Source organism: Saccoglossus kowalevskii, chromosome 2 (genome assembly GCF_978046115.1).
Source record: "Saccoglossus kowalevskii chromosome 2, keSacKowa6.1, whole genome shotgun sequence".
NCBI lineage: Eukaryota > Metazoa > Hemichordata > Enteropneusta > Harrimaniidae > Saccoglossus > Saccoglossus kowalevskii.
Genome location: NC_140642.1, coordinates 5234641 through 5247073, shown reverse-complemented (window position 1 = coordinate 5247073; position 12433 = coordinate 5234641). Strand labels below are relative to the sequence as shown.

General features: G+C 35.3%; 1 protein-coding gene across 1 annotated transcript; it reads right to left on the bottom strand.

Moving 5' to 3' along the window:
- Positions 1-6967: 6967 nt before the first annotated feature.
- On the bottom strand, positions 6968-8560 carry LOC146748065 (phospholipase A and acyltransferase 3-like). The gene is made up of 2 exons (XM_085508217.1): positions 7997-8560; positions 6968-7729 (listed from the first exon to the last, which is right to left on the bottom strand). The coding sequence occupies exons 1-2, from the start codon at positions 8414-8416 to the stop codon at positions 7628-7630; spliced, it is 522 nt and encodes a 173-aa protein (XP_085364343.1). The 5' UTR covers positions 8417-8560; the 3' UTR covers positions 6968-7627.
- Positions 8561-12433: the final 3873 nt, after the last annotated feature.

The window sequence follows — 12433 nt, the reverse complement described above, 5'->3', positions numbered from 1 at the left end:
GAAGATACAACATATCGGTGAAAATAAATATCCATCCTTTTGGAAACGAAACTTTAATTGGGTAAAGTAGAAGTACACTATGAAGTTGGCTGACTGAAGTTCAATATGTTTCAATATGTTGAGGCACGCCCACACCACTCATGTCTACAAATCCATTTATCATTTTCGGATATTAATGAGCACGCGTTGATCTAACCATATGTGTCAAACATGGTTAGAACAATTATTTTATTCCTTCCATAATATACACAGGCCTGCTAATAGCATGATAATTATACGACTGATCCAACAATGGCTGCCAATAATGGAGACGCATTATTGTTGTCGGTTCTTTCGAAAATGTTGTTTCCGGTTGATAAAAATAGTCAGTAGATATAAATAAACAGCATCTAAAGTGACCGGACGATCAGACTTTCATGGTCGTGTGAGTGTATTTCTACAAATAATGAACATGTTTCAAAAATAAAAATATGTATACGTAATCATGTGAAATACTACAAAATTAATGGGAACAAGCATTTTGTCTTTTCTCAGGAAGCTCGGGAGTGACTAATAAATAGTTACCCAGACACACCTTCACACACTGATGTAACAGTTGCCATAAGTTAGTCCTCTCTCATTGATTTCCAGAGAAAAACGCTGAGAATAAAAAACAATTGGTTGATAGGAACCGGGGGTTGGCACGTGAGGGCGCCTGTGGTTTGGTGTAGACTAGCCGTGGTCTGACGCGACTACTATTGTAATTTCTCGTCAACGCGGAAGATTCTACAAACTCGTTGTAAAACAATAAAATTGCCACGACTGGGCCAGTCTAGGTTTGGTGCTACTCTGAGACGCTACTAGTTTCTTGCAGGAGTGAGCTCCACGCGTGATTGTATTACGTAAATTTCAAACTGCTCATTGATTTCTCGAAATGAATACTAATTAGGTAACTTGAAGTGTAAAAGTTATTGAAAACATTATGCGCAATGTTGAGTATTAGTGGAATATCAACGTGTGTACAGGCACGTTTTGTAATTACTTACACATTTTGCAATAAGCCGTGATGCGCTTTGTAATAAAAAAATGACTGACAAAAAGTGTAATAGAGGGTAGATGCATTTTGTAATGAGTAGTTTTTATAGAGTTAAGTATTTGTAAAAAAGCATTAATTAAAACCTTATAACTAATATATGTTAACATCGGAATAGAATCATAGGGAATGTATGATTTAAGACTAATGCAGAAAATAATATGATATATTTGCAAAATTTGTTGACGACAGGGTTTAGCATTTAAAGGCTTTGACATACGTGGGGGAGTCTCGAATGTTCTAACCAAAATAGATGCACAACAACAACAACAAGAATAATAACTTTATTTCCGTCAACTAAATATATTCAATATATATCGCACAAAAACATTCAACAGTCCTTTTATGTTATTATTCTCAAGCCTGTAAAATGCGGTATAAGATTTTAACAATTTTATGAGCGACCCATTTACAGCAACAACATAGTGTGTTCTATTAGCATACCCGCCACACAGTGACTTGACTATATAGCTACTCATTTTATTATTCTAGATTTACGCATAGATAAGCATATAACGCGGTTTTCATACAAAGACAATGCTCGGCATATATATCAGGAGTTCAGAACCATTTGCTCACAGATAGTATTGAAATTGTTAACGTCTCTCGAAAGAGAAAACACTTTACTAATGACATCTGATTATTTGTATTGATTTCCACACAGTGCGTGGAAGGGTTCATAGTGGTCAAATGTATGTGGATGCACGTGACAGCCAGAACTGAAAAAGTTACTTCATAACTTGTGTATAAGCTATTCATGACATGACATGCAAAAATTTACAAATTGCTTGATTACCTAAGGTAGAATTGTTTATCCACGCTGAGTGGTGAAGATATTGAGTTCATTGATTTTATGTTTTTCAAGAGAGTTAAATCGTTACACAACCAGCTATTGTCTGACCGTATATATAGTGAGGGTCGGCAAGGGGTATTTTCGTAAGCTGTAATCTATTGTTTTTACTTTCGTAATAATGTAATTTAAACAAATAAGAAACGTAAATTCGTATACATGGGTAGGGTACAAAATGTAATCAGCTATTTTTTTCCCCGTAATTTGTACAAAGAACTTATTTTTTGTAAACGTATAAAGCATTTTCCACATTAAATGTCGTAATTCGTACGTAATTTCCAATTTTGTTTCTTAAACACAAATTATCAAATATATTATAAAAATGTAAAATGTAATTAGAAATTTGCTTTACCTATAAATCGTAAAACCTATTTTTTACAGGAAATGAAACTTTCATTTTATTTTCTGAAAAACGTAAAATGCCTTTTTTTATTTCCTGTAACCTGTACTAGATTTCCTTCTTTGCCCCCCCCCCCCCGCCCTCCCCCACTATAGTAGTAGGCGCTTTGATAATAACCAATGTGAACTGTATGTGTTGTTTTCTGCTAAAATAAATCCTAGGCTGTTTGAGATTGATGTTGACAATCGGATATCATGGACGTCAAATATGATGGACGTCGGATATCAAGTGATATTAGATGTTATAATATGATATGATCTGAAAAAGGTCAGACTGCATGCCTAGAAAGCAACGTGACAGCGCCCCCAGGTTTTGAACAATCGAGATTTGTTTAGTTGATAACATTAAATATGCAACATGTACAAATGCATATATCTTTTCAATATTTGTATTCAATACTGCATACTGTAGACCAAATATCAAAATGTAAATCATAGTCTAATATATTTATCAAACAACTATACTAAACATTATTATTCACCACATTCTCACCCATAATGCATCTTTAACTGATTCCATTCTAAACATTATGAGAATTCATTTTATCTCAGGAATGCAATTATAAAAATGTTTGCAGGTTCGTCATATATACTAGTAGAGGTAGAAGAGTGTGATATCCCAGGCGCCAAATACAGAAAGATACAGGAATTTAACCATCAAGAAAATAACAACACGTCAGTACAGACCAGAATGTTATTCATACAGGTATCATATTAATTTGTTTTTGTCGGAGTGGCAAACACATTGAATGTATTCATTTAGGGAATGGCTCCTGAGGAAGACAATAAGTTAGATCACGTGGTTCACGTGATCACAATATATTCATCGTTATGCATGTAAACCAACACACACACATATAATTTCTCCCAGGGAAATTAATGCTAGTTTTCAAGTGCTCATTCTTATTATAGTTACAAAACAGCTGTGGTATGGTTGCACAAAATTTATAATTGTGGTTTTCTAGAATACATCTAATACGACCCGACGAATCACTAAAACCCCCTGTTTCATTCTAGAATACATAGCATGCAATCTAGTGCAATGTACAATTCTTATTAAGTAGGCATTATTGTTTATGAAAAATTATTCCTGAAATGTAATAGGGTATAACAAATCTCTCGTGTTCCATGAATCTCTATTTCCTTAATGATTCAGGGTTGATTTGCGCTGTTGATAAATCTATCAAATGTATTCAAATCAATTTAAATTAATCATTCACTGAAGTGGAAATCACATAGTAAACAATAGATCATTAAACAAAAGTCGTATAGGAAATTCAACAACACAAACAACCGACTGACACTGCGCTACATAACCATACTTTTGAATGTTAGGGTAGGTGACAAAATGGGTAGAATATGTTACATTTCGGAATAATTGAAATTTATAAGTTAAGTTATAAGTAACATTAACTGAAAATCAAATTCAAACTCGATTTCCCGACTTTATGATGTAATTATTAATTTTTGATAAAACCCCCTTCCCAAAATTAAATAAAGGTAAACATTTTTTTCGGATTTCAGACTTACAGAATCCCCCATCTACGACAGTGCAATACAATAGTTCCAATGTCGATGCTAAAGACATGACATCGACTCTTACTATATGCTAATTTATATGCATTTTAGAGAATTTGCTAAATGCTCACGAAGTGTATATGCTTACCAATGAAGATTGAAAGAAAGAAACTTGAAGCTAATGTTAAATACTGACTTGAAATGTCTTTGCCTTGCCTATGATGTTAATAAACCTATCTCAAACTATGTTGTCGCTTGACATGACTCCTCATCCTGAGATAATGTGTGCACAGCATAGTAATTAATTATAATTAATATGCATGTTATATCATGTTGCAATATTATTTGCTGTAAAATAACTTTCTGTTATTGATTTAATGTAATCACAATACTTATTATTATATCATATTATTATTATTATTATACTCTACTACACAATCCTGTCATGTACTTTGTCCACAACCACTCTGCCAAATGAAATGACAAGCCACAACCACGATGATTGATGATGATTGATGACAATGCAAATCTCGTTAGTAATAATTGATATATATATATACATTTCTTTATTTCAGATTAGCACCAGTTGTTAAAGACATTTAAAACATTAATTCTCTGCTCGATGAAATTAAAAGTTACTGCGAAAGTCACTCACTGCAAAAGCCTCTCATCATAAGCTGCTAGTTTAAAAAAACGAATAAATTGACAAGGTTGCTAATATACTACGGGCAACGATACAGCTTAAACATACGTATCATACGTGTTTATTCTTGGAAACAGTTCGAATATATCGGTACTCGTGAAGGCTTTATTCCAAAGTTTTTAGTTTACAGTGTAGCGCCCTCTGTTGACAACTTTTGATATCCTTGGGATCCTTTCAGGGGTGTCAGCCGGCAGATGCTGTAACTTTGTTATTAATACATTATTTAAGAGTCGACCCAGGCACAGAGGTATGGAATAATTATTGTCAAGATTTGGACTCTTCGATTATGTGAAGAATGCTCAACGTTTTAATTATATATGTGTTTTTTAAATTACGAGGCAGCTGGTAATTTTGATTTAATGAAGTTACAAATTTGCCTAAATTCATTAACATATTTTTGTCTTTTGTTTTAAGTATATTTATTAGTTTATTTTCTTTGTTTTGATTGGTCGGTGTTGCAAGAAATATGTTCAGGCAGTCTTTTCTTAATCCATCATAGTGTGAGCACGTCGTGAGGAAATGTTTTTCATCCTCAATTTCTTTATTCTGGCAAATTTGTCATTTTCTTGTAAAGCGTGGTTTGTATATCTGCCCTTCTCAATTTGTATGTATGTGCACTTATACTTAATTTTGTCAATGCTTATCTATAGAATGGATTTTTTTACTATTTCAAGATAACTTTCAAGTTAAATTTTCTTTTTGTTGCATCTATAAGTGCGTAGTTTGTTTCTATGGTTGCCTCCTTTTTTGTCATTGAATGGAAATTTATAACAGTTATTTTGAAATACCTGTTTTATGTTCTGTTTGAATGTGGTAATATGTTGGTTATTCGTTTCAGAAGGGTGGATTTTCCAGATGTCATCCATGTTCACTAAGTTTAAAGTTTGTTTGATGCTTGACATTCAGTTTGAAGTGCCAGTTTTGTCTAGTTCAATACCTAGTCTATACGCCTCATTTAGAAGAGTGTATTCTGGCTTCTGTGATATTTTTATCCAAAATTTTTACCATCTGAATTGTACTAGTAACAATGAGAGGGTAGCGACCCAACTCCATCAAGCATGCTATACTAGATGCTTTGCAATTTACTTTTAAGAGAAATTCTCAAATTGTAATGTGATTTTTTTCTGCTGGATTATTGTTGTTGAAAATATTTTGTTTTGGTTTAATATTGTCACTTGGCCAGATCTGAGTGGAATACAGTAAAACTGGTTTAAACATTTTTAGATATGTTTTAACGGGGATATTTATGTCACTGTGTAAAAGTTGTTTTACTTTAAAACATGCTTTCAACGCTCTATTTGCTAAATAATTTTGTGCTTTATGGAGTTTGCCTGAACTACTTAATTCCCAGGTAGGAATAATTAGAAACTGTTTCAAGTTCAACATAATAATTTTGGTTTTTGATATGATGTCCATTTGCCACTTTTCACAATATATTTTTAATCAGTTTAAAGCATTGTTTATTTAGATTACAAAAGTAAATCGTCTGCATATAGCAGGCAGAATCAGAGAATCAGTGTTTGAATTTTCTAAATATTGAATAAATAGTAATGAAGATGACTGAGCGGAGCTCATGAATTGACCACATGAGTTGTTGTCGTCGTCCATCCATTGTTAGCATGGATATGGGTGATACTGAACAATGAGGGTGGAGGACCTAAACACCTCCCCACAATCTTCAAGGCCGGGTCAGGTTCATGTGTATTGGTGTCAGGAGGTCACCCCTCTGTCAAGATCTTTCAAGGAAAGGTCAAGGTCACATTGTCTTACTTTGTCATTTTCAATTCAGTCACATGTACAGTAACCAAATAATGCAAACATGTATTCTGGTAATAGTGACAACAACTTCAATTTCCTGTACACCCATATCATCAATTTCATCCATGTATTACATACATACATACGTTTCCTCCTACGGGATATGCCCTTTCAGACTGAGTGACCATTGCCACAATTACTAAACTGTCATAGATTTAACTTCTCCTAATCATCTAGTACTGTAAAATGCTTTATTTTAGCTGAAATTAATTTTTGCTAAAAAGACATTTTGTTCTTTGTATGAATTTACTTTCACTGATTTTTGACAATGTGATGTAAAATATAGGAAAGAGGGTATGTTCGCTGGATTTTATTTTCACTGAATCATTCCTTCATCGAAAATTAATTCCAAGCAGAAATAAAGTATTCTACAGTAACTGCCACAGCCCTCTGTAAATTAGAGCGGAGCTCTACTGACCGCATAGTCGCTTGTTCAGTCCAGCAGTATTTTTCATTCTCACTGCAATACATTGTTTGTTTTTTTCTATTCATATTTGTTACAGTTTTAGGTGAATAGTGAGCTATGACAAGTCTGTGAAATGCAAGCCATTGTAAGTAAATGTACGTCGTGTACTTGATTGAAGTGAAGCGGGAGTAAAATAAAGTGTTTGACAACCCTACAACGCGTTTTTATTCGATATTGCCATTAACAATCGCCAGAGTACTACATATCCATCAGTTGGCGAATGAATCCACTCACACACACAGTAAAACGGAGCCGGAAACAATTCATTAAAAATAGCGTTACAGAATCGAGTTGCTACTACTATTGTGATGTTTGTATTCACATAAACGTAAAACAAGAGGCTATGTAGTGTTCAGTGCCCAGCTTACAACTAACAAGTTTATTTACTATTTGAATTACATTCATTCGATGCCCATGGTTTCGATATTGTTGAAAATGTAAGTTTTCCATTTATCGAGGATGGGGGAAAATAATATCCATCAGTGGCGGATCCAGAGGGGGGCAGGGGGCATCCCCCCCCCAACGCATGACGATTCGTATCATATGGATTACGCATAGCTTCTCTGAGATTTATGGTCCGTATATCTTAAGCGTAGCTTGGACCCCCCACCCCACCCCACCCCAATACATTTTGCTGGATCCGCCACTGATATCCATGTCCATATAATAACTAGAATAGTAAAATAGGAGTAAAATCGTAGTTGTCACCGAGAGCGCCAACATTCGTAAATGCATAACAAAGCGTCAATAGACCCCTCTCTATCGCCAGCTGTATCTCCATCGCAAGGTGACTCACTATAATCATTGCTTCTGTTTGGACGACTTTGTGGCACGGTCAGCAGCAAACATGCACACAGCGGCAGCACCAATACCAAGTGCCATGTAAGTCAGAAATCCATCTACCTGTGAATATAAAAAGGTTACATTTTAAAACACAACACAATTTCCAATCTGATTAAAATCAGATGTATTGTACGGCGTGTTTTTTAACTATCGCCTTGTTTGGCATTCACAATTACCAAAACTTTATAAAACAAACTATCAACAAATATATAATAGATCAAAATAAAATAAAATAAAGCCAAAACTAAGATATTATTTAATCAGATTTCACAACTTCCTACAGGGTATTTGGTATTTACACACATTATTAGGACTAAGTGGGCATACCTGGTCACTTTTCTCCTCGCCATATCGACACCAATGAGCAAAGTGCTCGCAGTTATACCACAGAACGTTATAGCCAATCTTTCCCAATTTACTGAGTGCATTCTCAACTATTTTGCTTTTAGATAATGCAGTGCGACCGTTGCTGTCTTTGTTATTGATCTTCGCTTTGCAGTCGGAAACTATGTCCCAGAAATCGTCACACTTGACCTCTGCTTTGCTGAATTGCTTCCCCCACACAGAGAATAAATGTGTCGGGTTGCCAATGTCGTCTTTTATCCCGTCATTTTGTCCCGTCAAATGAACTACATTACCATCACCGATGAAGACTCCCCAGTGCGAGTACATTCCTCTCTCGAACTCCAGTAAGTCGCCTTCTTCGCAGTTATACAGAACGGTCTGGTTGTGAGCACGGAACTCCATGATATTGTCACCTTGAGAAAATCAGGCAATTTGACTGCAATCGGTCACGCAATGGTCCCCGTACCCGTACAGTAATTGACTGCAATCGGTCACGCAATGGTCCCCGTACCCGTAAAGACTGTTTTATTCGAGGAATTCATGACAACGATTCTATATTTAGGGCGCGTGGAAATTACTGTGCCTCACGTGATTTGCGGGATTTCCCCGAAGCCCTGTGCTACGCCACCCGACACAGTGTGTTAACGGGACAACAGACATGTACACAAGGCTGGATTTCCCCATATCACGAAGTTTACGAGTAACTCGATTTACCAACAATGGTTTAGTCCCTTTGTATTACGATTTGAAACAGTTTTGTATGCTTCACGTGTTTTATTTATTTCGCGGTAACCCGGCTTTCGCCATTTATATATACACTTTGGCTGGTCCCCGCCTCTACGCGCAAGCCCAGCCGGGTCACGTGATCTGACGCACAGTTCAGCGAATATATACACTTCCATACAAATAAACAAGAAACTGTATAAAAATCCAGGGTTGTGACTGCGTTTCCTGGAATCTAGCCAAAATCGATTGAGTCCCATTTTGCGCTTTGTGTGAGATCTCGCAAGGGCGGTAGTCGTCATGCCGCGTCCTGTTCGATATGGGACTCATAGCGACGTATACAACCACGGTTTGACCGAACGCACGGCACAGTTGGAGGCGTGGCTGGTTCAGCATTTGTCAACAACCAATCATAAGACTGGTTACGAACCACATCGAGGTTAGCCTTGCTCAACTGGTTCATAACCAGTCTTGTGATTGGTTCCAAGCCTCCAATTGTGCCAACCGTTAAGTATTCGCAAATAGAGTCAGTTTGTCTAGTTTTCTTGATTTATTCTGCAGATATTGGTAGAATATAGGTAAGGCTTTGGGGAAATTTGAAAGAGCAACCTGGTATTTTTTATAGATTTTATTTTTCATTCTGTTCGTCTGTTTTTTCCAGTTTAAAAAATATGAGCTGGCTGGAGCCTTCAAAATCGAGTTGTGTTGTGCGGTGGTTGTCGCGCTGCGCATGTGCGACATTTGTGTTGATAAACATAGGTTTTCCCACAATCCAATGCGCTCATCTAATCTAAAACAAGGTGATAAGCATGACACCAATAACTATAGGGGAATATCATTATGTAGCAGCATTGAAAAACTATTTAATTACATCATCAATAATAGACTAACCCAGTTTCTAGATGAGAACAACATCATTCACCCAAACCAAGGTGGTTTCAGAAAAAACATCGTACAACTGATAAAAAAAAAAAATATCAAGCACAGAAAAGGAAACTTTACTGCAGTCTTATTGACCTCAGGAAATACTTCGATACTGTGTGGAACACTGGTCTAATGTATAAAATGCAAACCAACAATATCAATGGCAATGTCTACAATGTCATAAAACATATGTATCTGAACAAGAAATGTGCAGTCAAACTTGAAGATAAAGTAACCCCGACATTCAAGCTGGAAAAGGAAATGATATAATTGAGAAAACAACAAACTTCACCTATCTGGGTGATAATTTTAATAGTAATTGGTCTATGGACTTAACAATGTCAACACTAGCAAATAAAGCAAGGAGAGCAGAAAGGGCACAAGCACCTATCTATAATAGAAACAATATTACTATTAGAACAAAATTGTTTGAGACCACACAAATACCAATATTAACATATGGGGTTGAAATATGGCGAGTATGTACGAACAAAAACTGGGACAAGACAGAAACTGAAAAAGCCCATCTCAGATTCTGTAGGAACATTCTAAATGTGAATAACAGATCAAGCAATATTGTAGTAAGAATGGATACTGGTAGACTACCATTGTTACACTTCCTATACTATAAGGCAATAACTATGTACAAACATTTAACTACATTGACGAAAGACAACATAGCTTTCAATGCTATGAAGGAAATGGAAACAAACAAAGAAAATGATTACTGGCTAACAAGACTCAACAAAATAGTGAATGAGCATCAAATTCATATGGATATTACAAAACAAAACTTCAACAAAATGGCAGCAAAGTACTACATTAACAAATGGAACATAGACATGCAAAGAACAGAATCTAAACTGAGGACTTACTGTTTATTCAAAAACGACATTAAACAGGAATATTATTTACAACAGTTAACTGATAGGCAAACGATTTAAACAATGAACAAATTTAGAATTAGCTGCAATTAGCATTAGCAACTGTACATAGAAGTGGGTAGACACACAAAACCAAAAACAAAAATTCAGGACAGGAAATGTGACAAATGTAATGTGATTGAGGATGAAATCCATTTCATCACTGAGTGTGATCTCTATACAGAAAATAGACAAGATATATATAGTCTATTTCCCAATCCAAATTTCAAAACTTACAACAACAAAGATAAATTTATATACATTTTGAACACTACTAACAAACAATGTCTACACGGGTTATTAAATTACATACAGAAAGCCTACAAAATAAGAAAAGTAAAGGTGAAAATCAATTAATTGTATTGTTGTTCTATATTTTCAGTGTGATTTAGTTGTAGTTTATTTGAAATATATTATTGTATTGTATGTTTATTTTAAAAAGCTTTAATACAGCAATTACCAAAACTGAAATGTCAGATTTCATAAGGCATTATTCTATTCTATATATTCTAATAGAAGTCACAAGTATGAGGTTCGAGCTGGGCGCGAGTTGCACTATTTACTGCCTATGATTCCTTCAATACCTTCAGGATTTCAATCACCTAATAACATACTTAACGTCTCAATTTGTACTCGTTGATCTGCGCAAGAGTCAAAGTCACCGTCTTGGTTTGTATGAGACCCATATCTTGCGCATTTTGTTTTGACTGAGTCTTGCCGTATAATAGACTGGTCAGAAAGTACAAAGGCTGGTGTTTTTTGAAAGTCGCGTACATAAAAATATATGACCTTTGTCGACCCCCTTGTATGGTGCATAAACAATTGTGACTCTCTCTTCTAAGTGTGAGGATAGTACACGTATTAACAAGCAGTCTGTCGGCTGAGATAGCTCCGCTGTTAGCAAGGCACATTTCAATTAATTTAAAGGCCTGAAGATATCATTAAAAATGAACAATATGTATAGTATCAAAGCAATCAGACATATGGTTTTCAACAAAAAGTCGAAAATATCACTTTTTTCCAAAAATCACAAAAATATTCACAAAAATTAGGAAATTTAAGATATCATCACAAAATGAATAAATCCGAGAGAGATCTACATGTAGTACCGATATATGTAATATCAAACCAATCGGACTTGCCGTTTTTAAAAAGAAGCCGAAAATATCACTTTTTACCAAAATTTACAAAAATATTCATCAAAATTAGAGAATTGAAGATATCATCACGAAATGAACAAATCTGAGAAAGGTACACCATTCTTTGTAAAACGAGATACACATTTTCAATGCTACCATTAATTTCAATACTCTATATTCTTATATATAACAACACTCAGATTCAGCCAACTTTACTGGTCTAATGAATTCTAGTTACATGTATATATCACGGGGAAAATCTTCTCCCCGGGTTCTCCACACGTGTCAGGGGGAAATCTCGTCTCGTCTCTCTATCGTGTCCCCTTGAGGTACGGGATCGGGAAAGTCACTTAAACTTTACAGTCAAATAGACGACAGGCCCGTAGCCAGCACTTTTGAATTGGGGGTTCGAAACAAAACAACAATAATATATTTGATGTGAAACGTATGAATTTTATAATATTCAAAAAGTGTCTTTGAGCTCTGTTATACATACATTTTCATATTCTCGGTTTTAAATTCAATTGGTTTACTTTGTGTTACGTTGGTAAGTTATTTTACATAACATCTTCGAACTACTTTGCTATTTTAGAGAAGGGGCCCTGAGCCATTCTCCACCCACAGACAAACACACCCACACCCTTGATCCACCGCGGCAAAATGTTGTACACAGAAAAGACAAGACTGTACGTATCTTAGGATTATTGTCT